The sequence below is a fragment of the Anoplophora glabripennis genome, unplaced genomic scaffold (genome assembly GCF_000390285.2).
Source record: "Anoplophora glabripennis isolate ALB-LARVAE unplaced genomic scaffold, Agla_2.0 scaffold24, whole genome shotgun sequence".
Lineage (NCBI taxonomy): Eukaryota > Metazoa > Arthropoda > Insecta > Coleoptera > Cerambycidae > Anoplophora > Anoplophora glabripennis.
Window position 1 is genome coordinate 232,166 of NW_019416404.1, and position 25,413 is coordinate 257,578.

At 31.4% G+C, this 25,413-nt stretch overlaps 7 protein-coding genes across 7 annotated transcripts; 4 read left to right on the top strand and 3 right to left on the bottom strand.

Annotated features, from left to right (window-relative positions):
• The first annotated feature begins 475 nt into the window (after positions 1-475).
• Positions 476-1,645, top strand: LOC108910989 (COMM domain-containing protein 2). Its single transcript, XM_018715797.2, has 4 exons — positions 476-647; positions 708-868; positions 917-1,087; positions 1,251-1,645. Exons 1-4 carry the CDS (start codon positions 581-583, stop codon positions 1,464-1,466), a joined length of 615 nt encoding a protein of 204 aa, XP_018571313.1. The 5' UTR covers positions 476-580; the 3' UTR covers positions 1,467-1,645.
• A 1,471-nt stretch (positions 1,646-3,116) lies between these two features.
• Positions 3,117-6,527, bottom strand: LOC108910983 (very-long-chain (3R)-3-hydroxyacyl-CoA dehydratase 2). Its single transcript, XM_018715783.1, has 4 exons — positions 6,154-6,527; positions 4,807-5,154; positions 3,311-3,489; positions 3,117-3,255 (listed from the first exon to the last, which is right to left on the bottom strand). Exons 1-4 carry the CDS (start codon positions 6,246-6,248, stop codon positions 3,179-3,181), a joined length of 699 nt encoding a protein of 232 aa, XP_018571299.1. The 5' UTR covers positions 6,249-6,527; the 3' UTR covers positions 3,117-3,178.
• Positions 6,528-7,950: 1,423 nt separating this feature from the next.
• On the top strand, positions 7,951-11,763 carry LOC108910793 (PAX3- and PAX7-binding protein 1). Its single transcript, XM_018715520.2, has 4 exons — positions 7,951-8,409; positions 8,466-8,846; positions 8,903-9,475; positions 10,745-11,763. The coding sequence occupies exons 1-4, from the start codon at positions 8,001-8,003 to the stop codon at positions 11,719-11,721; spliced, it is 2,340 nt and encodes a 779-aa protein (XP_018571036.1). The 5' UTR covers positions 7,951-8,000; the 3' UTR covers positions 11,722-11,763.
• A 1,309-nt stretch (positions 11,764-13,072) lies between these two features.
• On the top strand, positions 13,073-16,106 carry LOC108910758 (beta-1,3-galactosyltransferase 6). Its single transcript, XM_018715465.1, has 2 exons — positions 13,073-14,022; positions 14,083-16,106. The coding sequence occupies exons 1-2, from the start codon at positions 13,181-13,183 to the stop codon at positions 14,372-14,374; spliced, it is 1,134 nt and encodes a 377-aa protein (XP_018570981.1). The 5' UTR covers positions 13,073-13,180; the 3' UTR covers positions 14,375-16,106.
• Positions 16,107-16,658: 552 nt separating this feature from the next.
• LOC108910819 lies at positions 16,659-18,796 on the bottom strand. The gene is made up of 2 exons (XM_018715552.2): positions 18,504-18,796; positions 16,659-18,447 (listed from the first exon to the last, which is right to left on the bottom strand). The coding sequence occupies exons 1-2, from the start codon at positions 18,660-18,662 to the stop codon at positions 17,140-17,142; spliced, it is 1,467 nt and encodes a 488-aa protein (XP_018571068.1). The 5' UTR covers positions 18,663-18,796; the 3' UTR covers positions 16,659-17,139.
• Positions 18,797-19,854: 1,058 nt separating this feature from the next.
• LOC108910809 (transmembrane emp24 domain-containing protein 5) lies at positions 19,855-21,193 on the top strand. Its single transcript, XM_018715541.1, has one exon. It carries the CDS (start codon positions 20,113-20,115, stop codon positions 20,818-20,820), a length of 708 nt encoding a protein of 235 aa, XP_018571057.1. The 5' UTR covers positions 19,855-20,112; the 3' UTR covers positions 20,821-21,193.
• A 694-nt stretch (positions 21,194-21,887) lies between these two features.
• On the bottom strand, positions 21,888-23,157 carry LOC108910800 (general transcription factor IIF subunit 2). The gene is made up of 4 exons (XM_018715530.1): positions 22,911-23,157; positions 22,679-22,830; positions 22,378-22,589; positions 21,888-22,321 (listed from the first exon to the last, which is right to left on the bottom strand). The coding sequence occupies exons 1-4, from the start codon at positions 23,054-23,056 to the stop codon at positions 22,025-22,027; spliced, it is 807 nt and encodes a 268-aa protein (XP_018571046.1). The 5' UTR covers positions 23,057-23,157; the 3' UTR covers positions 21,888-22,024.
• Between the last annotated feature and the right edge of the window lie 2,256 nt (positions 23,158-25,413).

Consider the following 25,413-nt stretch of genomic DNA (forward strand, 5'->3'; position numbering starts at 1 on the left):
AAATCAAATATTGCCAAATTTTTTATCTATCTAAAATATCTACCAATATGTGACATTTGTGATAAAAGTTTCATTTTCGCGCCACAAATATACTACACTACACTTTTACACCACCTTGTTAGCCAGTGTAGTAGTGTCTGCACTACTACACTACACTGGACTTTTCGAACACCTGGATTATACCTGCACTTGGCTACACTGCAATAAACGAACAACGTATTACTACACTAGTGCAGCAGTGTAAGGTTTACGAACAAAGCTACTATATACAAATAGACGAGTGACAAATATATTTTTTGTAATATATTTCTCACGCATGCACGAATGCCAACGTGCGAGAGAGAGCAACTACACAAACGATTGCTCTTTCTCTCTAAAAATTTTAACACACGGTCAACCGGTACACTCAAAAGCGCTCTGTGGTAACCGTGATTCAGGATCAGTTGATATTATTGGTTGTTCGTTGTTCTAATCTAAGTTCTAAGTCAGTGGATCAACAGTCAAAGTGTCAATCCATATTATTTTTCAATTCTGTTGATTTTGATTACGAATATTTTTCTTAAATTATAATTATCATAAAATGTTAATTTCATTAAGAAGCGATCACAAAGAACATCTACAGCTTTTAACTAAACAACCTATTCAAGGTATTTTTTATATTGTTCATACGTTCAAACTTTAAAAATGTTTATAAATGTAAATTTTAGTTATAGTAGATTTTTGTAAACTGGCTTTGGATTTTCTACAAAATGGTCCCAATTTAAAGAGATATACAACCGCAGCTCAAAAATTAGAAGTAGAAGTAGATGTGGTGCAAAATTGCATATTCGGACTTACCAATTTGTTAATACTTAGTTGTAAGCATAAGGTAATAAAGCATTCTTATTGTATCAATTTGTTGTACTTTTTTTTTTAGTTAAGTGAAGCAGATTTTCGAGATTCAGTGCTAACAATAGGATTTTCCCACGAACAGCAAGTCGTACTGAGTAAATTCTATGAATCAAAACAAAACGATATTCATAAACTGAATCAAGCGTGTATAAATGAACCGCATTATGAAGATTTGAAATGGAGGTTTGAGGTTCAGGTATTTATTATTATCAATTGTGTGTGAATTAGATTTTAAAGATAACATATTTTTTAAGTTTTGTGTATAAAAGATTTTACAAGATTCAGTAAAAGGTTTCTTTAAATTTCATTTCAAAATGATACTAAGATTCAATTCAATTAATTAACCCAAATATTTGTAGGTTTCATCTCGTTCCTTACTGCAACAAGTAACCCCACTCATTGCAATGGAACTGGTACTGAGAAAGAAAAATGAAGGTACAGGCATCGACAGGGAAAAAATTTTAGTTCAGACTGATCCTAATAACCTATTACATATTGCAAATGAGCTAGAAAATGCTTTAACCGAATCTAGGAGTAGACACTCCAGGAAGATACAAAGAGCATTGAAAAATTAAGACCGAGATATTTATACGAACTATTATATTGTATTTATAACTCCTTATTTAATGAAATATTTTATTATAGGCATTAAAATTATCATTTACATTGTAATATTTAAATGAAGGTTTTTGCTTTTAACTCGACAGAAAATTTGACCAAGCAAATTTTCCAAATATAATTTTTTAAAAATCTCGACAGGAAATTTTTTTTTAACAATTCTGTGAAAAATCGTAATTTTTATGTTATTAGAAAGTCCAATAGAATAAATAGGAATTGGTTATGTTAACAAATTTTTTTTCTCTTTGTCTTGTAACTCATGTATGACTGCGTTTTAAAAGAAATGGTGGTTTGGGTTTTAAACAATACACTACTACTAATTTTGGTGTATAAAGTTACGGTAGTGATGAATGAAATAATATCCCTCTAGGGTGGCCCAAAAAAACGAATTTTTTTTTTCGTGTCTCGTGAAAATATTTTAGTTTATCATGTTTTCTGACCCCCTAAAAAAAATCAGCTCAAAAAAAATTTTTTAGAGGTCGCTCAAGATTTTTAAAAATTTCCAAAATCGTCAAAAATTAAAATTTTTTTTTTAATTGTTTTTCTCGTTATTTTATCATTTTCTAGGTTGAAAAAAATCTCGATTCTGAAAATTTCAAATTGATAATTTAATTTCTAAATGTCACTCATAATTATTTTATCTTTAAAAGTACCTAAATTGTTTTCGAGCGACCTAAAAATAAATATCAACGAACTAATAATTGTTTTATTAGTCACTTAAAAAATTTCTCGAGGCAAAATTTACTACCGCACTGAGTATCAAATATTTTTAATTTTTTAAAATTTAAGTGATTTATTTCTATTCTTTTGTTCATCAAAATCAATAAAAAAAAAATTAGTTCGTTGATATTTATTTTTAAAGGTTGCTCGAAAACGGGTACACTACTTTGAAAGTTAAAATAATTACGTTTAGAAATTAAAATATCGATTTGAAATTTCCAGGATTGAGATTTTTTTCTACCTAAAAATGATAAAATAACGAGAAAAAAATTTTTTAAAAAAACTCAATTTATGACGATTTTGGAAATTTTTAAAAATCTTGAGCGACCTCTAAAAAATTTTTTTTTGAGCTGCTTTTTTGAGGGGGCTGTTAAAACATGATAGACTAATATATTTTCACAAGAGACACGAAAATAATAATAGTTTTTTTTTGGGCCACCCTAACCTCTACCACTCATCCTAATTGCAAGGTTAGCCTAGAAGTCGGAGACTTGTACGGAAGAACGGGCGGCACATTATTATTATTGTTATTGAGTAGTAGGACGTATGTGCATCTGGGAACAACTTACTTTGGTAAGCCCTAACATTAAATGAAAGTATATGGCGAATGTTACTAAAATGCTGCCATAGCATTTCGTTTGCGAAGAAATAGAATACCTCAAATCACGCTGGACATGTTGGAAAACCTGTTGGCCTCTTTATACTACCAGACGGAATGACTGGCTTAGACTACCTATATCTTTGTACATATTTTTTGGCAGGCCTAGACTTACTTACCTAAATTATTTAACTATTTTATTTGAGTATTAAAAAAGTGTTATTTGAAAAATTCTTACTTTTTTGTCTTGTTAAAGGAAAAACTCAGATGGGTTAAACAAAGACGATGCTAAAGTAAAAAAGTTTTATAACAACCACAAGCATTCGAAAATAAAATAAATAACTGAGGAATTTATGTATGTTTTTTTGATGTTGCTCCCAAAACTTTCCTCCTTTGTGAGAGCATATGTAAGTACAGCTGTGGAAACACTAAAAAAAAATCTATGAAGTTTTTTTTTCTTTTCGAAATTAAATATAAACCTACATGGGATGTATAGTAACATGATGAACCAAAGTAAATGTTGATAACTGAATATAAAATTATATGCATTCGGCATTTTCACAGAATACAACTGATTATCTCCCACTTCCCTCTGTGAGGCATATATACATAACAGTTCTCCAGTTACCCCAAGTGGATACAATCCAATAAACAATGTGTATCTAAAACAAAATATGATATTGCCACTTGAAAAAGCAATCCTCAAAATGTATGAAGAATGGTTGTGTTCATAATGGCCCAATGTGTTTATCTGCAAGTTTAAGACATCTATGACCTAGGTTATTTTTTTATTTTAGATAATCGTTAATTACTAGCTCATCGTCTATAGAGTTATTTCTTTAGCATATCTAAACATTGGTATTAATTTGAATACATATCCATTTGATAGGAATATTTTTAAAAAATTTGAATATTTTAATACTTTTAAAGTAAAGCAAAGAATTACTAACATAAAAGACACATCAGTAATGTACATAGTATCCAGCGTTGCCAGACATCCTGATTTTTAACCCAAAATTAAGTGTCCCGCGCGGCATTTTTTTTAGGCATGAATTATTTTTTCCAGGTCTGTTATTAAGTAGATATTTCCTGATTATATCCTTTTTCTTTAGACATCGATTTCATTAAACACAATTTGTTTCCTAGACATCCTGAGACTTTTTTTTTTTTTTAGGCATCAGTTATACAAACGCGTCATGACTCCAGGTCTGTCATGAAATACATCTGGTAACCCTTAGTATGTCCCGTTTTTGGACGAAAGAATCTCGCTTTTTTATTCAAAAAGTTTCAAAATCCCGCTTTGCCCGAAAAAAAATCTGGCAACGCTGATAGTATCATACAGTTGTATATCTTTACTATGAGAATTATTGATATAATTATTACTTGCTTTGTCACTTATTATTTAAATACAATGCCAGGATATAATGTCAAAGGTTTTTTACTGATATAGGTACAAAAAACATATTTTATAGACCTAATATTAATTGGTAATTTCTATTGTAAATTAATTATAAATTCTACAATAGCACTGAATATATCAACCTTTACTAGTGAAGAAGCCAAAGAATTGTTATTATTGACAAAATTGTTTCTAAAAATGTGGTTGTATGATGTAGTATGTTTAACAGTACTTAAAAACCAGTTTAACTTGTCTTCAATGAAACCGTCGTAATGGAATGTTTCTACTGTTTTTCAATGACAAAACACATAATTTGCATATAAATACTTTTATCCATTTTTAATAATTTAACAACATTTTTGCATTACATTACATTTTTGAAAAGTCAATGACAAATTTTTTCCATATGTAAGCGTAAACAAAATATATTCGTAAGTTTCCGTTTATTAAAATTTCCATAAAATGCAGTGTGCAAATATTAAACCATTACCGTGCTTGTAAATAATTCTATAACATGGTATTTTAATTGAAGTGTAAAATTTCCATTATATCGTAATTCAAAAAAATATCTATGACTTACCTTAACCACTTCAAGACGTAGGGCACAATATTCAGCAAATTTAACGTGTAGGTGGCATATCTTATAATTTCAGTTATGGACCAGGCTGTGAGAGCACAAGTGAGTCCTATAGATTCACGAGGTGCCTCGGTGGCCATGAGAACCCCACATACAACTATAACTCTGGAAGCTACCTGGAAAGCTGTAAGAACAGGATTGGATTTTACCATACCCATGGCTGCATGCACTACTTCTAAAACTGCGGCATTTTGAAAAATGATCACTGTGCATTTTACTGTGTTGTATAGAGATTTGGTGGTGTTGGATAGGAGGTAGAATGATATGAGCTGATACAGCAAGTATGACCACCTAAAATAAAATATTTGAAGCATAAGTGTGAAAATATTACAAATATTTTTTTTTATTTCGACAGTTTTTGCTATTTTTTTATTATTCCTTAAAAATCAATAAGTACATCAATTAATAATTGTAAAACCTTATTCAGTTAAAGCTTAAATAAATATTATGCCAAAACATTAAACATCACAATGCCTTTAAGAAAATAACAAAAATTATAAACAAATTAATGATAAACCTTGAGCATTTTTTTCTAAAAACTAGTTTTTTTTATTACAAACTTTTTTCCTGCTATTAATAATACATTAAATTAATTACTATTCCTTATGTGACAGGTGTAAAGTACACAAGATACAAGATTTATAAATATATTTATGAATATACCTATACCTCGACCTATACAATAAATAGAACATGCTTCTTTTGCTGTATCTGTTTCAACAAAAATAATGAATGCAACTATAGCTGAAACTGTATTAGTTTGTTTTTTGCAATTAAATTAAATTGATTTCAGTAAAGGAAATAATTATTACTGATATGTATATACTTCATATATATATATTTTAAACCACCGATTAATAATATAAATAAAATTATTACTTCTTTTAAATCAAATGTGTTGGTCACATTAAACATGTGTAAGGTTTGTTAATTAATACCATATTACTAAGAACATGCATATTACACACTTTCAGTTGAATTAGTGTTTACATAATAATATCTATGATAAGTCCGTTGAAACATTGGTAAATGGTAATTCCACATATGTACTCAGTAAAATACAATATATTTTAACACAATTGACTATTAATATTAACACATTTGTAATTGAAGAAATTTGAATTACAAAATTGGGATAAGAATATTAAAGGTAGGTACTATTACAAAATATAAATTAAACTAAAGGACCTTGATTTCAATGAGAACTTCGCCTTAAACACATTTTTAAATAATTATGAGTACTATCAGCACAATTTCTTATTTACATGAAAAAAAATTAAAACCCCTTACCCTAGTGTTTGAATTGCATTGTAAGCAATTAAATAAATTTCCACTGCTTTGGATTGTCCTTTAGCTTCATTACTTTTAACATTTTTGTTAGCCATATCGTTTTAGGCAGTCTTTAACAAGTAACAACCTATTAAAAGCACGACATGCAATGAAACTAAGTGCCAAGTACTACCAGAGTTGTCTCTGGTGCTAACACTAGCAGCAATTTCTCATACTGATATGCCAGTGCCACTATACATACACACACACGCAGGTAGGTATTTAAATTACTACTAGAATTTAACTACATAACGCTATGACAAAGCAAGTGTACCGTTTTCTTTGCAATAAACAACCAAACCAAACTCTCCCACTTAAAACGTTTTACAGAAAACTATTATTGAAATTAATAAGGTTATATGCAGGGCAGGCACCCGTAAGTGGATACAATCTATGAGTGGGGGTTTATGTTTATCAATTGTTTGTAAAGCCTGTATGACATGATTCAAAATCTTGTATCAATAGCTGAGATCTCGGGTAGCTACAAAACATAATGAAAATGAAAATCAAACATTTTATTCCTTCCATTTGAAGAAGTACCTTCATTTATCCTGTACCTTAATAATACATCCTGTATTTTCTATAAAATTTTGTACAGAAACCGTATTTTAATTTTATTTACCCGAGATCTCGGATAATAAACACAGCTATTACTTTTATCGTTACCATCCAAGATATAAAATAAAAATGATTAAGTAGAAAGGAAATGACCACAATTTAACAAAATTAACTGAATAAGTCTCAGAGATGGGTCAACAATCATGCGCAGATGGCGAATTGTGTTAAAAGTTTTGAAATATAAAAATCCTGTTAGTATACGAGGGGTGTACAATTAATTATAAGAAATTTTTTACTAGACTGAATTTTCAACAGATATAAAATAATTGTTATACCTTATTTAATATAAACTCCCCAAACGCTTCTATCATTCTGGATCTATTACTGATGCACTATTACTCCAGATGCGTTTGTGCAAACTACCTATTTGCAATAATTGTTCGAATATTTCAATTTATTTACAATCAAACATATTTACTTTGTTGAGTGTTATTTAAAATGATTAAAGAAAGAATATTATGTTATAAATATAATATTTACATAATTTTGAAATTAAGCTTAATTAAATTGTGAAATGTTATTAGTTATAATTACTTATGAAATAACAGACAATTAATCTTTCTAAGAATATATATTTTATTATTAGATCTCGTACTTTTACTGTATTTTAGATTTTGATAGTAAACTAATACTATATCGAACTGAAGGTATATAGATATCTAACTTCAAGACAAGATTCTTAACTGATGATATTACTGGAGACAACTACTACTCTTTGATCTTTGGACTACATGCGTCAACTAGCATTGAATTAAAGGTACCAGGAATATTTAGTACTAGTAATTAATAAATTATCTAAACAAAATTAATCTTATTAATTCCAAAACACATACCTGATATATTGAAATTATTAAATAATGCAATCTTTCAAAAAAGTATGTATGTTGTATTCTTATTCCTGTATAATGTCACCCTTGACAAAAACCATCATACAAAATATCTTACTATTTCTATATTTTACTTGTATTGCTTTCCAAACGACACTCTTATTGTAATGGCTTTCGTTTCAGATTAAATTTTTTTTTTCACTCAGAAATCGCCCGGAACATCTAGCATTTCATGCGAACACGCCCCTAAACAATGTATTTTTTCGTTCTGAACTATTTAGTTAGTCTATGGTACCCTACATGTAAATATGTCAGAAATATAACCTATAAAACGTTATAAAATAAAAATATTGAGTATCCGCAATGTCTCTATTTAGAAAACCAAAAAAGAATATAGTTCAAAGAAGAGTTTTTACAGAAAATGACGATGATGAAGATGAACCAATGCAGGTGCAAGAAGTGGTATCTATCGAGAAAAATCCTAGAAAGAAAGAAAAGTCATTTAAACAAAAACAAACATTGTTAAGTTTTGATGCGGAAGAGGAAGGTGAGGTATTTCAAGTAAAAAAGTCTTCTCATAGTAAGAAAATTATGAAAATGTTTGAAAAAGAGAAAAGGAAAAAAGACATAAAACCTGAAAAAGAAGAACCCAAGCTGAAGGTGAAAACAGAGATAGTCACTGATGATTTGGTATTAGTTGTTAATTCTAGTCATAAGAAACCAAACACACCTCCACCACCAATTCTTTCCGGAAGAGATGCTTTATGTGCTGGTAAAAATTATTAATTTATACCAAGCCATGTGCACTAAAATTTAATATTTTTTAAGGTAAAGACGACCTATCATCTGAAGAGGATGAGGATGGATCGACAGCAACAACTCATCGTTTTTCAAAACCAGACAATTTTAAGAAAGTCCTGGAATCAGGTGCTATTCCAGATGCTGCTATGATACATGCTGCACGGAAGCGTAGACAAAGGGCACGCGAATTAGGTGATTATATTCCAGTAGACGAGGAAGAACCCGAAGACAAGGGTAGATTATTAAGAGAAGATGATAATGAGGGTAGCGATGAGGATCGGATTGACATGGACATTAATTTGAACTTGCGAGATCAGGAGCGTAGAAGAGAACAATTTTTGGCAGCTCAGGAATCTGACCATGAGGTTGACGAATGGGAAGATCAGCAAATTAGAAAAGGAGTGACAGGTAAAATAATTAAAATCTTTAAAATTCCAATCTAAAAATTAAAATAATGCCCTTAGGTGCAGCTATATCTATGGCCCAAGAAATGATATTCCTACCAGATTGTCCTGCGCCACCTATCATCACTCCTCAAATACCTGTCATAGAGCCTGGAGTTCCCAGAACACCTCAGATGATAGCAGAAAAGCTAAGAGAACACTTCGAAAAAGTCTGTGCATCTAGAGATCACAATATAGTTCAGTTGCAAAAGACCCGTGAAGATATTCACCAGGTAACAAAAGAATTAGATGAGTTACGATTTAAAGCACCAGGGGCAGCGGAAAGGTTTCGGTTTTATCAAGAGCTCAGAGGATACATTACAGATCTTGTAGAATGTCTGGATGAGAAAGTTGGAGTTATTTCTAATTTGGAACAGCGCGCATTGGATCTAATGGCTCGTAAATCCGAATGGTTAATAGAAAGGAGGAGGCAAGATGTAAGGGATCAGGCTGAAGAAGCTACAAATAAAGGAGGTTTAATAAGGAAAGGGCCTGAAGATGAGGAGAAACAGAGGAGAGCAGCAGAAAGAGAGGGACGTAGGACAAGGAGGAGGAGAGCAAGGGAAATTCCTGGACTGCCAAAACATGTGGAAGGTATGTACATGCATTACTGTCTAAATTACCAAGGCTTCATATGTAACAAAAACAGCCCTAAAGATCATGTCTTTTATTCCCCAAAGTTCCAAGTTATTCTAAAATAGTTTTATTTCAAATTTGGAAACTGTAGTTATGTGTTGAGACAGCTAGAATCTTTTGATTTGATTGATTTCCTTAATATTTCCACTGTAAAATTTTCAAATTTTCAAGGCTTTAAATGAATCTGGAAATTTTTAGTTGCATTTGCAATATTACCGAAAGCTAAAGTCCGTGCAAAGGATTTTTATTTAGATTTTATAAAAAATAGAAAAATTAGTTCGGCTCATGGACTTCTGCGAATATTAACCCGTACAATCATGTATGTTCCAAATAAGCTTTGTGGTTACGACAGCCTCGTGAGACATTCCCAAAATTGTTAAATCCCTCCTTATTCCACACGCCCGGCTTTACACTCACAATTAAACACTGCATACCAGAAAAGTTTTTTTAAATAAACACTTCCACACAACCACTCTTATACTTTGAATACCATCCATTCTGAAACTTCCGAATGTATACATTGTTTTTTGACTTCCCCCTTTTTCCATATCGAGAGAATAAGGCATAGGTCTCGCAATTTAAAAAATCCTTTTTGTCCTCAATTTTCCATCTGGAAAATGGCGTTTTCAATAAAGTACATACTGGATCATACATAAGAAACATTTCCACAATTATTATACAAAACAATTATTAACTAAGAACCGTTATAATCGTGCACTGGGCGACGCGTATCATATAAACTGTTTAAAGGCAGGTGATCAGGCGATGGTCGATGACAATGCTGCTTCGATATCCGCGTCACTCTTTCCCCCTCGCCGTTGTTTACTCCCATATATTGGCCGCCTCATTGCCATGACAACCGCCGTAAACAAAGCTTCGAAGAGAAGCACAATACAGACTGTTTCAATCTGCGTCACTTACGTATACTATACGTTGTAAATTATAAAATTTATATGAAATTTAAAATAATTTTAAATTGCACAACCAAACGGAAATTTTAGGTGAAGCGATGCGTCACTTGCATCACCTGACGAGCCGCCACTGCAAATACAGGGTGTTGCTAAATAAGTATCGCAACAGAAAACAAAACGAAAGCCCGGAGAGAAAAATGGAAGAAATGTCTCATTTTTCAAGAGGAATTTACAGTTTTCCGTTGCGACACTTATTTAGGAACACGCTGTATATAACACTGTTTGTTAAAATTTTAAACTAATAAATTCTTTTTAGGTATGTCTAGTGATGACGAAATTTCCCAACAAGACATCCTGAATTTTGAAAAGGAACGGGAACAGATTGAAGCCGAACTACTGGTAGTCTTTGAGGATGTGGTTGAAGATTATTCTTCTACCGCAAATATTTTAATCAAATTTGAACAGTGGAGATCAACCGATCTCACGGCATATACAGAGGCATATGCGACATTTTGCTTACCAAAAGTTGTTAGCCCTTTAGTAAGGCTCAACTTGGTGTTTTGGGACTCGTTAAATGAAACAATTGAGCTGGAAAAACTCGATTGGTATCGAACTCTAGCATTATATGGGTTACATGACGATGAAACGGAAGAATCTCTATCAAAAGATCCAGATATTTCATTGTTGCCTACAATCATAGAGAAAGTAATCATTCCCAAATTGACACAGCTTGTTGATAGATGTTGGGACCCCCTCTCTAGCTCACAAACTTTGCGACTAGTTGGCACCGTGTCTCGTTATATAAGGAAATTTCCTACGCTAGGACCTGCTAGTAAACCTTTAAATAATTTATTTAGCGCTATTTTACATAAGATGAAAACTGCGCTAGAGCATGACGTATTTATTCCAGTAACTCCTAAGTTGGCAGAAAGTAAGTCTCAGTTTTTCCAAAGGCAGTTTGCTAGTGGGTTAAAACTGCTTAAAAACATAACTAGTTGGCAGGGCATTTTAAACGACAACACCTTAAAGGAATTGGCCTTGCAGTCTCTGTTAGATCGATATTTGCTGAGTTCATTAAAGTTCTGCATGGTGACCGACGCTGTTCAGAAAGTTCGACTGATCAGCCTTATATTGCCGAGGGTGTGGCTACAAGGATCTAATACTCCCGAATTCAAAATGTTTAGTGTTACAGTTGTCAATTTGCATCAACAACTAGATAAGAATAATCCCTTACATTTAGAGTCGATAGACATTTTAAATAGTATACTCAAGACTTTGAGGTCACAAAACTAATTACTATTTTGTAAGTTACTTTAATAAAAGTCATGTACCCCATTGTTTTTTTTGTTAAAATAATTCCTACAGAATCGTTTCGCTTCCAAGCTGTATAAAATGAAGGTGAAACTTTTAAGATCGTCGGATTTGCATTTTAAATACTTTTAAGAATGTAAACTTATACAGAGTGTTGCATAATGATGCGCAAATATTTTAAGGATGTGTTTAGAAAGTAATTTTAGGGGAGAACTTCCAATATATTTTTTTTATTTGGGCCCTCCCTGAAAAAATATTCAAATCTCAAAAAAATTAGCTTTTATTTTTTTTCACGAAAACGGTTAAACTTGGAAATTTCAATTTTTATACACGTTAACAACTAGTTGAATGGTATTTTTTAGTAGTCTTTTTTTCTTGGTTTATGTCTGAACGAAAGAAATTAGCACCCCTTGGTTTTATTTCTCTCACAACTTTTTTCTACGTTAGCCAATTCCAACTAGAAAAATAGCTTTTAATACTACATTTCATTTAGAAACTTTTTTACCCTTCCAATTTTTTCGTATACTTAATGGTTTACGAGCAAAAAAATAAATTATTTTTCTTGTCGATTAGGTACAGTATAACAGTCACCAAAAACGATCGTCATTTTTGACATGCTTTTTTATCAATAGGAAAAGCTAAGCAATATGAACTAAAAATTTAATAAAAAAAAAATAAAAACTAATTTTTTCGGCCATTTTGAGACTTGAATATTTTCTCAGGGGGGGGGGGCTCAAATCGAAAAAATTTATTGGAAGTGCCCCCCCTAAAATTACTTTTTAACCACCTCCGTAAAATATGTGCACATCATTACGAATCACCCTGTATAAAATTTATTACCTACTAGCTTTTTGAAAAAATTCTTTATCAATAGGAAAAGGTAAGCAAATATGAAAAATTTAATAAAAAAAGTTAATTTTTTTCGGCCATTTTGAGATTTGAATATTTTCTCAGGAAGGCGAAAAAATGTATTGAAAGTACACAAGATGAACAAGCACAGAAGGTGCTTTCGTTTTGACAAAGACGGGAGCCTCGGGAGCTATTGACAACTCGAGGACATACGGAGTGTATTACCACGTACTTATATGGTGTACTGGTGTATACACTCCATAGAATCTATGGCATAGATGTAATTATCGAGTTTATAAAAGTGTAGTGCGAGTCCAAAGATAAAACCGCGCACTTTACGAAAAAAAACTTTTTGTCCTGGTATATCTAACTTTGCAAAACGAAAGCACTCAAGATAACTGTTGACATTTTCTTAAGTACAAATGTTCTGTTTATAATCTGTAATAAGTTCTGTGGCTGTTGTTGATTTGTATGTTGACGTTGACAGTAACATAACCTTATTTAATTCCAGACGTTTTAAATAAGTTGTTCAATTCAGTATGTTTTGTTAAAAAGATTTTCCTCGTAATTGAGTTGCGGAATATTTCTGGATATGATAAAATTTTTTGGAGGAAAGCCCTTTAGAACGCTGTTTTTAATAATATTTTCATTTCTGTTGGGATGCATGATTACAATAAACTTAACTCCTATAGAAAAGACATGTAGAATTGAGAATGCAGATAGAGAATATAATATTATGCAAAATTCTAAGTTACGAAATCCTGAACTTATAATTCTAATACTTTCAGCACCAAATAACCTCGGTAAAAGAGAAACAATAAGAGAAACATGGTTAAAACTTTATAATGAAAACTTTGATGGATCTGATAATAAAGATTTTAAAATAAAGCATTATTTTGTGATAGGAAGTTTAGGTCTAAATGCTGATCAGTTATTACATTTAAGTTCGGAACAATCAAAGTATAATGATATTTTAATATTACCAGTGCTTGACACTTACAAAACTCTAACAGAAAAAATTAAAAGAAGTTTTGTATGGTTAAATGATCAGTATGATTATGGATTAAATTTCAAATATGTGCTAAAGTGCGATGATGATAGCTATGTGAATTTATTAATGTTACCCCAAGAAATAATTGCCATAGAAAATTCGTATCTTAACTCGGACCTTAAGTACCCATTTAAACCGAAATCAGAACAAAATAATCCTTATTTATCAACAAGTATGCAAGTCAATGATAAAGAAATTAAAGGAAAATATCTCAGTGTCTATTGGGGCTACTTTTCAGGGTCTGCCAAGATAAAAACAAAAGGAAAGTGGAAAGAGAATGATTGGATTGCTTCCGATAGATATACACCTTACGCATTGGGTGGAGGCTATATTTTATCTAAGAATTTAATAAGTTACGTTGCCAAAAACACAGAAGATTTAAGGTAAAATGGTGAATATTTGATATAATCAATTAATTCCCTAAGGTTTATTTTAAATTTTAGATCATTTAATTCGGAAGATGTGAGTGTTGGTTTCTGGCTAGCACCCATAAACAATATTCTTCGAATTCATGATATTAGATTCGACACAGAGTGGATTTCGAGATCATGTCGAAATACCCATTTGATAATTCATAACTTGTCTCAACAAGAAATGAGAAAAATTTACAATAATTATGTTCAGCATAAGACTTTATGCTCGGAAGAGGTTGATAAGAGAAGTTATTACATATATAATTGGAGTGTACCTCCTAGTCAGTGTTGTAAACCTATTAATGAAAATATCAATTCCTAAAATTAGATATTTAATGTTGTATCGGAATAAATGTGCTCAATTTTCCAGTTGTGATCCTTATTTGTAGTGTGATTATCTTATGATTACCAGGGCTGGTGGAAGAGGTGAAATAATGTAATGTTTCATTCTGCTCTTTAGCCCCTAATAATATTTATGTAGATACATAATACATATATGTACTAAGACCTGTTGAGTCGTTTATGTATCAAGGATGAGACACAATTGCAGTTTCGAGCAAAACACAACTGGTACAACAGTGTATGTGACAAAAGATAAAATGCGACAGGGTTTTTCTCGTTTTCAAATTTTAAGGGGAAGTATCGTAAATAAAAAGATGAATACATTCTGAGGTTTTATTGGAATGTTTACTTTTTATGACTGGTTTGTTTTCGGTACTAGAATATTTTTTATTTTTATCGCCAATCGTCAATGAAGCCTTGCATTATCATAGTGATTTTCGGAAGTAAACATTTTATTTTACTGTAAAAATCAAGCATTTTATCTGACATTAATCAGAAATCGTTTGACACTGTCACTGCCCCAACAGTAAGTTTTGTTACGAATTATTTATAGAAAATGATTAAAGAGGACATTCAGTGCACGTCGCCTGAAATTCGGATAGTCGTTAAAAATGTGTTTCAAAATTCTACTGCAAATATCAGTCGAAAAATACAATCGCCAGTATCCATATTCATGAAATGATGCAAGAAACAGAATTAAAAAATATTGTGAAAATTTTAAGTACTCGCAAATTTTTTCGAGTTATCGAAAGGGTTTTCTTCTTCAATGTGATTATTCCTTGGTGAAAGCAACCCTTTCTACAAAAATTAACATTGTCATTGGTAAATATAAAAAACTGATGACTTTTTTAAAACAAAAAGGAAGAAATCGTATTCCAAAAGAGTCCAATATTCTTTCACAAGAAGAAATATGTACTTAAATATTTATTAAATGCACCGGATAAAATCAATTTAATGATGAAGGTAATTTATGCTAACTTTGTTTGGCACTGCTGGGGCTTTACGTAGTGAAGATTGAAGAACTTTTGTGTTTAAAAGTAAGTAACATAGAGCAGAAAGAAACAATTCTGGTTGTTCATGTAATTAAAACAAACCAACAGACCTCCAATATTTGTGATCACTTCAGTTTGAAGGAAAAGTAAAATCTGTAGAATTGTTTAACAAATATTTAGCTCTGCATCCTAAACAGATGCCCCACGACCAATTTCTTCTTATAGAAATGGTAAATGCACAGTCCAGCCAGTTGGAATCCATACTTTTGTAAGTATACCAAGCAAAACTGCTAACTATCTGCATTTGCCAGAACCATCACTTTATACGGGACATTGTTTTCATCGCATATCCACCATCTTTGACGATGCAGGCGGCAGTAAGGAAAATTTAAAACATTACAGGAAGTGGAAAAGCGACACAATTGCAGAATCCTATGTTGAAGAGTCTGTGCTCAACAAAATGAAAATTGCAAAGACGATTTTAGATGAAGGTCAAACTGAGAACATATTTATTACTAATAATAATTTTACTAAAGATTTACAAATTGTTAACATAGATTTCTAACATTTTTCAATTGAAACTCCGTAACTTCAGGAATTGATTTTTATAATGCATCAAGGTGTACGTTCATGTTTAACACCTATTTAACAAAAAATAAGTAGATTTGTTTTGTATTTGCTGTTATTTTTCTGTTTACTTTGTCATAATAAAATGTGATAAGGTTTAATATCTCCATTTTTTTAAATTATAAATATTTATGGTTGGCAATAAAATTTTATATACACGTCAGTAAATTGTTCTTATTGAATTCGCCTCGCTCACTCGGCTCATAATCTCAGACTCCTTCAATAAAAAAATCATTTTACTGACTTGGTACTATTATCTATTGGATACATTTTATTGACCGACAGCCTACAGACGTCAAAATTTCTGGGCAAAGTCAGTTCTTACTCTTACTGATCTGATAGCGTATTTTATAAAATTGATGTCTCTTGAACTTTTTAAAATTTGACCAAGTATAGTTCAACTTGTAACATCTGAGAGCTCATTTCGTTTCGGCACTCATAAAAGTAAAGCCCACATCAAATGAAATTTTAAATGCTTAAAGCAGAGAATTAACAACAAAATGATGGCAATGAGGCAATTTATTAAAAATTTGTTTAATATTTTTTATGCACTTGGCATTCTCACATTTGCACGTTTTATCGGCAAGATGAAACTGGTTGAATACATATAGTAAAATGTGCAACTCCTAGTTATTATTGAAATTTACTTCAATGGTTAAATAAAAAACATTTCAGTTGCTAAGTTTTTACTGGTTTATGCAGATATGTTAAAACTATAGTTTACAAAGCATCAAGGAGATTATTAATCATAAAAAATTTAGTTTCTATTTAAACAATTAGTAAAGAAAACTATTATGTATACGATTATTTCTTTGGTAATTAAAAACTTGGGCTATGCTGTGACATTATTATGTTCTGATGATTATGCGATCGAATATCATTTTAATGCATATTTACCAAAAGTAAAAGTTTATGTAAAGCATTTTATTTCAAAATGTACATCAGTCAGGTATTGGGGATTAATGAACTTAATAAATATTGACAATACCGGGGTATATTATATTATGTAGGCAGATAAGATTACTTTTCCCTTCACAAAATTCGATATCTCATCTGCGAACTTATGTTACCAACAAACTAAATAACAACTACAAATCAGCCAGGTACTGAAAGCCACAACATTAAATTATATAATTAAAGTTGCATCCGCGTTATCCCAATGCGATTTCCTTACTTTAACCTTTCTTTTCTCCATATTTCTCGGTGGCGTATTTTCACACTGTATTTCAGTCTTCCTACCAGTCTCTTTAAAGACGGGAATTTTACTTACCGCGTACTCAGACTTCTTGTCTTTCACCTTCAGTTTCTGAGAAGACTTCTTTTTCTCTGGTTCATTGCAGTTAATGTTTCTTAAGGGAGAACGGGTATCATAGTCCTTTAGTTTCACCTTTCTGGGGCATATGACAATGTCTTCATCACGATAAATCAAGCTTGTAAGTTTTTTATCAAATTCTTTAACGTCAGCTGCAAGATTTACTGCTGGAGGCGTAACAGGTGCAGATTTTGTTGCTTTTACTGCTTTCCCCGGTGACATTAGATTCACTTCACCTGTGGGAGGCGTAATTGGAGCTGATTTTATTTTCACTGGGGTTCCTGTTGTATCTGTGTCGTCACTTTCAATTTCTTTCGCATCTTTATTAACTTCAGTTTGAATGTTGATTTGAGGCATTGCAACTGGTTCAACTTTTTCCAAAATGTCAGTATGCTTTTCCGTAGATTCTAATTCACTGTTTAAATGAACACTCTCACAAATCTCTTGAACACATTTTTTTATTATATTATGATCTTCTAATTCCTCAGCGATTTCATTTTGTTTGTATTCCTTTCCAATACATCCAGACTCTCTTTCAGAATCAACAACATCAATTAAATTTAAATCAGCAACCTTCTTTATAATTTGGATTGGTGTTCTGAGGAAATCATTTGTAGGAGAACGCGGATCTATATTTTCTTTCTCAACTATGGTAACAAGCTGTTTGTGGTTGGGTGTTGCATGTTCCTTTACATCGTACTGTATTTCTTTGGCTTTATTTTTTTCTCTTATCACTGCGTCAAGATCTGTTTCCGTATAATCGATGTTAGTTTCTAGCAAACCCACAAATGATTTTCTTTTGATTGCATCAGATTTTGCCTTAACAGGACTACTTTCTAATAACTTCGGTGGTATATTAGTTGATATTTGCTTAGTAGTAGATTTTGGGGTAGTAATAATAACAGATTGTTTAACTCTATCCAGGTTTTTGTTGTGAAATTTTCCAGCACTGTCTGCTTCAGACACGTTAATAATAATAGGAGTTCTTTGAAATTCTACTGTTGGAGAGCGAGGATCTATTCCAAGTAGGACTATCTTTGATTTTGCGGAAGTTTCGTCTGCAACTGCAGTAAATTCAGTTTCTTTTAATTCATCCACTTTTAAATTGGCAGCTGAGAGCAACTGTAACATATTTCATATTATTATCATAAAATAACTATGTATTGTTTTTTTAATACCTGCAATGGAGTGCGAGAAATATGCAAACTAGGGGATCTAGGATCTAAATCTTCCTGTTTCAATACTTTTGGTGTCAAAATTGGAGTAGAAGGAATACTACCTTCCTGCAGATCTTTTTGGGAAAGTTGTTTACAGACTTTGCTTGAAGCTAGTCCCATTTTTTTAATATACTAACTACCACCTACTACATAAACTATTTTAACTGAATTCTCACAAGAAACAACGGTATTGGAAGTAAAATACTAAAAACTGATTAACGGAATCAAAAATCAAACAGAATTTAAATTATAAACAGCTGCACATCAAAACAAAACCGTTACAATTACAAATTTGCAGAGTCAGAGTAGCCAACTTTGAATATTTTAATACACAAGCTATTTTTTGCGGCGCAGCATATTTTTGGTTTTTAATAATAACGTCACGAATATTTGTGGTACAATTAGGAATTTACTAAAGTTTACTCATATATTCCATTACGTTGCCCTTGTTGGAATCAAGAATTAATTTATATAAAAATCTAATACTGCCATTATGAAGCATTTAAATATTGAATGTAGTGAAGTATTAAATGAGTGCTTTTATCACTATCGAATTCGGTATTTACTATCGAACTTTCGTATTGTAATTTATGTTAAGTCCAATAAAGAGACAGCAATTTTTTACACAAATGATACTTATTTCGGACGACAAGTTGTTAGGTTAGAATCACAGTTAGAATAAAGACTGAGGAGGGGTATCAGCAGTATCATTTATTTAGGGGTATCAGGTCAGGATCAAGGATTTTATACAAGAAAATCCTTGGGTCAGGATCTGGATTTATAATGTGAACATAGCAATTTATTAATAGCCGTGTTTTATTTACCTGAGATCTCAGCTAGTCAGCTAATCTTAGTTATTCTGATCCGAATAACCATTGGTCAATAAGGTGCTGTTAACTGAGATTTCATTAAAATAAAAGGGTTTCCAACAGCTATGTTTTATTTACCCGAGGTCTCAGCTAATCTGTTATTTTGAATGCGGATTGGTCAATTAAGGGAAATTAACAGAACACTAGAGAGATCTCGGGTCTCAAGTGTGATTAAAATAGGGCATTTACTTGCCAACATCTTAAGATTATGAATATAAATATCTTCTTATCACAAAGCATAAACTTTAGACTGAAAATATATATAATTGATCATTATTTTATTTGTCTGTCTGCCCTGTATATCTAACCAATTTTATTTTAATTGCTGATACTAAATTGAATATAATTTTACTAATACATATAATTAAAATAAATTTCGAAAAATAACTGCATTTGCAATTCAAAATGTGTCTGTCAGTGTCAATCTCATCAAACCATACATTACCACAAAATCTTCAAAATATTTGTAGATGCTTATCGCCATTAGTAAGGCGCAAAATGTATTATATGTTTTGTGGCGCAAAGCATAAATTATAAGATGTTTTGTGTAGTAAAGCAGCTTAAAAAATGTTGCGGATGAATAAGTATAAGTAGGTATACGGTAAAATGTCCCTGAAGTCAAAATTAGAAAGTAACCACTGTTCTAGTTACTTTGTTTAGTAGTAACCTGAAGAACTAATTATTACCAGACGTTCAAAAAAATGGTGCAGGGAGCTGCCACGTTACTGCGCTTCCAAATATGTTTTATTATTTTCGGTTTTTTAATAACAAATTTGGAGAGTCAACCAACGGTGCCATGGTATGAAAATCTTCCAGCTGTTGCAATGGACTATAAAGTACACATAGATCCCGGAAAAGAGGACTGTTACTTTCAATATGTGAACCCGGGGGCAACATTTTATGTTAGTTTTCAAGTGGTTCGGGGTGGAGATGGCATGGCTGGTTTTGCAGTTCGACATCCTTCTGGTCAAATTGTGCACCCCTATCAGTGGAAATCAAACAGTGAATATCAGGATCAAACTTCGCCAGGTGGTTACTATTCAGTATGCATAGACAATCAGTTCTCTCGATTTGCTGCCAAATTGGTGAACATATACATTACGGTGGTCCGATACGATATGTGGGAGAAATATACCAAGGAAATAGACGAGTTGAATATGAATATGGAGAACTTTACATCTACTATTGTCGGTGCAGAGAGGAACATTAATGAAATGTTGCAGTACCAGCATCATTCACGAGGAAGGGAAGCTTGGGATTTTAACTTGTTACAAGATAATAATTCGTATGTGGTTCGGTGGTCTATTATACAAATTTTGGTGATCGTTGTTACAACTGCTGTTCAGGTGTATTTTGTCAGAAAATTGTTTGATGTTAAAAGTGGTGGTTATGGCAGATCTCGCATTTAATTTCAAAAATCTTTTAGGGTTCACGTTCTTTAAAAGAAATAATTTTGTTTTTTATGCTTTTTCATTCATGTTGCTTTTATAGCTTAGATTTTTGAAATAAGATTTAAAAAAGAAGTCTAAGTTACAGAAACATTTAATTTGTTTCATGCTTCATTAATGGAAACGAAAATATTTTAAAAGTGAACCCGATTTTCACCGTGATTTTAAAAGTGAACCCGAAAATAAAATATATGACTGACGATATGTAATTCCACAATTAATGTAATCTCTTAGGAATCTGATATGCCACTATCGGCTGTGTATTTTTAAAAAATATTGTATCGATTAAAATATATTAAATCATTTTATATATGAAGCTAAATTCTATTGCAATTTTTTGTTGTTTTCAATACATATGTAATTGAAAACAGTTAAATTGTCTGGTAGCAAATTAAATATATTGCTCCATAAGAAATTAATTTTAACATTACAATTATGTCAGTATTTGCATTTAATTTGAGGAAAAGCAAAAATACATATCGATACATACTTGAAGTCCGAGCAAAGCTAAGTGAGATGTCTCTCTGTATATATTTCTATAATTTTTTTATACGTAATGTTCGAGAGAGAAACTTGAATTCTATTTTAAAATATATTTTATAACTTATGTTAAATGTAAAGTATTTAATATGGAAAAATATTCTATTTTTTAAATTATTTAAATGAAAGATATGCAAATTATGGTTCAAAGTAAGGCTATTTTTTATTGATTGTTTATTGCAAATCGTGATCTTCAAAATAATTTAAATATTTTTATAGAAATGTAATTTTTTATTAATATATTTGTAGAATAATACTATCTAAATAATGTAAGTAATGGAAAAATTTCAACGAATTTAAGATATTAAAATTTATAACATTTAGACGTTTTCATTAATAATTTGTGTGTATATATACTTTATAATATAAGTTGAGTAAACATTTTGCAATTTTTTTCATTTATCAGCATTTTGAGGTGACCCAGTTTAACTAACTATGAGTTGCCTAATTGCAAAGGTACGTAGAAGTAAATACATTTTGCAGACAAATCATAATTCGATTAAAAATTTATTAAACTAATATGGTATAATTTTATAAGACCTTATCTAATAAATAGAAATTCAAGAACACCACTGAAGGAAAACATCACATATAAATGCACAAAGACAGAATATTAATATTTTTATCAATCATCGTCATCGGACTCTTCTTTTTTTGTCACAGTTTCAGCGGCTTCCTGCTTATAATGCCTATACTCTGGTTTTAATTCCCACATATTTTTATGTGGATTTTTCAAATTATAATTGCACACCTCTTTCAAAATGTCTTTCAGGTAAGTTATGGGTTGCTTCGTGATTTTCACGAGATCTTTGATATTGTAGTACTGATGCTTCTCGAAAGCTGCGAAAAGCATTTCGAGTACTGCATCTTTATCTTCACGAGCCTTCTTGCCTTCCGCTTTCTTTTTTTCCATGTATTCAATCTGAAAGTAAAACAATTAAAAAAATGATCCCCTAACTTTATAAATATTTTACGTACATTATTTTTATGGTCAGAAACAGGTTTATATGATTGTACAACTCTGTCAAGTTGTTTAACTTGTCGTGTGGGAAGAGAAGCTTTTCTGATAGATTCTAGCTTCAATTTCATGTAGCAGTTATCTGCGTATGGTCTGCATTCTAACTTTTGTACAATTTTGCCTTCCATATATAGTTTTTCTGTTTCTGGTATCACAGCGTCTGTGTTTGTAGCTAAAGAAAGAAAAATCTCTAACTACCTCTGGCAAAAAAGGGCTTATTAATAATTCTATGTCGATTTAGTTTTGCAACGACAAACTTACGAACAACGTGAGAGAATACTCCTAGAGTTTGTTGAGTAACTGTGGATACATCCAATCTATGATCCTTTGGTATACTTTCTTGGCCTGGCTCGTTTAAATTTAAAATGGCTGAAGACAAGGTGAGAGACACTTGGGCCTTTTGTCCATGGGGTCTATAAGGATGTTCCCAGTAGCATTTGAAAAATTCGCATAAATTGCCTTGGTCTATACAAGCGGTAGAATTATTACTTACTTGGTAATTTTCAGTTTGCCTACTTCCATATCACTGGGAGCTTTCTCCCATCTTTCAGCAACATATTTAGGCACTTTTACTAACCAAACACCTCTGTTAGCATTAGATAAGTCTAAGTCTCGGTCGATATGGGAATCTTTAGACATTTTAAATATATTTACTAAGTAACACGAAAAATAATTTCATAGATTTTTACAATACAAAATTTGTACACTATGACTTTGACACTTCTAAAATTAGAAATGCCTAAATTTAGGTTATGTTGTCATTTTACCTTCACTTTATGTCGTCACATCTATGTAAAGTCAGAGAGACAATTGTCAGAAGAGGAAGAAGAAAATGTTGTTAAATGATATTTTGGGAACACTGATATCAGGGATAGTCTCCATGATAGGTCTGTTCCAACATGAGTCAGGAATTGGTTCCGAACTGTTTGAAATGTGCATCCAACTAATTCTTTCGACATATTCAGTGAAGACACATTTAGAACTTAGCTGGCCAAACATTTGAAACGGTGGGAACNTTCATATTTCATTTCAAAATTTAATGTAAAGTTATGTGCGTTTCTAATTTGAACTTTTAGAACTGACCTGGTAATGTAATATAGTACCCCCTCGTATCTAAGACTTCAAAATGGCGACCTCCTTTATTAACAAGTTTGCGCATCTTGACTCTCATTCTCCCTACTCCATATCTCTGTATCAGGGATAGTCTCCATGATACCAGTCACCAGTCAGTCATTAGAGGGCGCTAGTGTCCAATATACACCGAAATACTGGAGGGCAGATAAAGAAAGCGGCAGTTTGAATTAAAAATCAATCACGTCGTTTTTGTGACGTGTTAAAATTTTTAAAATAAATAATGTAAGCTACTTTGAATTAGATAAGTAAATCAATAAATAATGAAAATATGTCAGTGTACAAGGAACACTAGCGACCCTAGCGGTAAAAACTATAAATAATTTCCATTAGTATTAACAGGGAGTAAGTACATTGACAAATTTTGTCAATATTTTGCTATTTGCATGTGCTATTTTCATAGCACATTTAACTTTATAGCTATTTACTTCGTATCGATTAATTGAACAAGGAAAGAAATAAATGTAAAAATCACCTTGAATACATTGGTAAATAGCTAACTCACCGCAAAATAATTTATTTTTATATGCGGATACGCGAACATTGTCCCTCTGCTACATGAGATGATTGAGATGAATTATGTACAGCCTATCAGAGATTATAACTCTTAAACAGAGTCAATAATAATGCAATATTGGGATCCATCACATCAAAATGATGCATAAAAGAATACGGCTCTATACGCAAATGATATAAATCACATTATGTGATATAAATGTGAAACGATTTGAAAGCAAGGCTCTGTCCACAAGACATATAATACACTCTGTCTGTATGGTTGGTGGCCTATAAATTTGCGCAATGGTGCAGTGCAACTCAATATTAGCAATTCTGCGTTTCTTACAAATCGAATTAAAACTGTGACGAAATAATCTAATTCTTAAAACATGTATATAATTAAACAAATAGTTGTTAAATCAGTATCATAGACACATTTGTACTTATGCAGTAAATAATTTTAAATCATTGTATTTGGAACTGAGTAATATTTTGCAGACATTACTTATGAAGTTGGAATTAAATAAATTATTATTAAAAATTAAACAGTTCAACATCAGGTAAATTAACAGTCAATTATAATATATATGAAATGAATGATGAATGAATATTGTACTAAACTTTATGAAGAAAATAAGTATATTAAACTATTAAACATTGACGATGATGATTGATGATATGATTAATTGTTAGGAGTTGTTTCAAAATCTTATGAGCTTCGACCTTCATATGCGCAGAAACATAATTCCGACCGTCGCCTAAATTATTCTACGTCCTAAAAACATTAAATCCATTATTCACAGTCTATCTCGAGCTCTCGTAGCGTAAACAAGCCTTTGCTCCGAGTACAAATATAATAAAATGCCCTACTCTTTATTATTTTAATTTAAGCAGTAAAAATATATATAACGAACGTTCGCCAGTTGACTTTATTGATGCCCGAGCGCCTTAGTTCATTTCTGGTTGTAATATGGATACTACACGCCTTTCGCGCATTTCGCGGCTCATGATATTTTGAAACTACTCTACATAAATGTTGCAGATATTAACCATATTTTTCTAGAAATGAAATCCACGTTTACAAAATACAACTGGATTTTATAATACTCGTATTATATCTACGCTTCGCGAAATCAAGGTTAGAACGATTATGATTAAATTATGCGGTTAAAAAAGCAACGATAATATTTATCGATGAAATTTATGACAATACTTAATGCTAAATAAATGTAACTATTTCATTTTTTTCACACGGAAAAACAGAAAAGTGCTAACGCGACAATATACACTTAAACGATCGAATCAACCCCTCTTTCAGTCGGTTGTCAACACAATACGTCCATTTTCTAAACATTTCGTATGAAGCA

Bases quoted from the DNA above. Each gene is read 5' to 3' on its own strand.
- LOC108910989 (XM_018715797.2), top strand. From the start codon at position 581: ATGTTAATTTCATTAAGAAGCGATCACAAAGAACATCTACAGCTTTTA. The intron at 648-707 runs GTATTTTTTATA...TGTAAATTTTAG, and splicing joins AACTAAACAACCTATTCAAG to TTATAGTAGATTTTTGTAAA. The intron at 869-916 runs GTAATAAAGCAT...TTTTTTTTTTAG, and splicing joins TACTTAGTTGTAAGCATAAG to TTAAGTGAAGCAGATTTTCG.
- LOC108910983 (XM_018715783.1), bottom strand. From the start codon at position 6,248: ATGGCTAACAAAAATGTTAAAAGTAATGAAGCTAAAGGACAATCCAAA. The intron at 3,490-4,806 runs GTAAGTCATAGA...ATTTTGTTTTAG, and splicing joins TACGTCTTGAAGTGGTTAAG to ATACACATTGTTTATTGGAT. The intron at 3,256-3,310 runs GTAGGTTTATAT...ATTTTTTTTTAG, and splicing joins CATGTTACTATACATCCCAT to TGTTTCCACAGCTGTACTTA.
- LOC108910793 (XM_018715520.2), top strand. From the start codon at position 8,001: ATGTCTCTATTTAGAAAACCAAAAAAGAATATAGTTCAAAGAAGAGTT. The intron at 8,410-8,465 runs GTAAAAATTATT...ATATTTTTTAAG, and splicing joins AAGAGATGCTTTATGTGCTG to GTAAAGACGACCTATCATCT. The intron at 9,476-10,744 runs GTATGTACATGC...AATTCTTTTTAG, and splicing joins ACTGCCAAAACATGTGGAAG to GTATGTCTAGTGATGACGAA.
- LOC108910758 (XM_018715465.1), top strand. From the start codon at position 13,181: ATGATAAAATTTTTTGGAGGAAAGCCCTTTAGAACGCTGTTTTTAATA. The intron at 14,023-14,082 runs GTAAAATGGTGA...TTTAAATTTTAG, and splicing joins AAAAACACAGAAGATTTAAG to ATCATTTAATTCGGAAGATG.
- LOC108910819 (XM_018715552.2), bottom strand. From the start codon at position 18,662: ATGGGACTAGCTTCAAGCAAAGTCTGTAAACAACTTTCCCAAAAAGAT. The intron at 18,448-18,503 runs GTATTAAAAAAA...AATATGTTACAG, and splicing joins TTTCTCGCACTCCATTGCAG to TTGCTCTCAGCTGCCAATTT.
- LOC108910809 (XM_018715541.1), top strand. From the start codon at position 20,113: ATGGTGCAGGGAGCTGCCACGTTACTGCGCTTCCAAATATGTTTTATT.
- LOC108910800 (XM_018715530.1), bottom strand. From the start codon at position 23,056: ATGTCTAAAGATTCCCATATCGACCGAGACTTAGACTTATCTAATGCT. The intron at 22,831-22,910 runs GTAAGTAATAAT...ACATCCTTATAG, and splicing joins GGCAAACTGAAAATTACCAA to ACCCCATGGACAAAAGGCCC. The intron at 22,322-22,377 runs GTACGTAAAATA...TTTTACTTTCAG, and splicing joins TTTCTGACCATAAAAATAAT to ATTGAATACATGGAAAAAAA.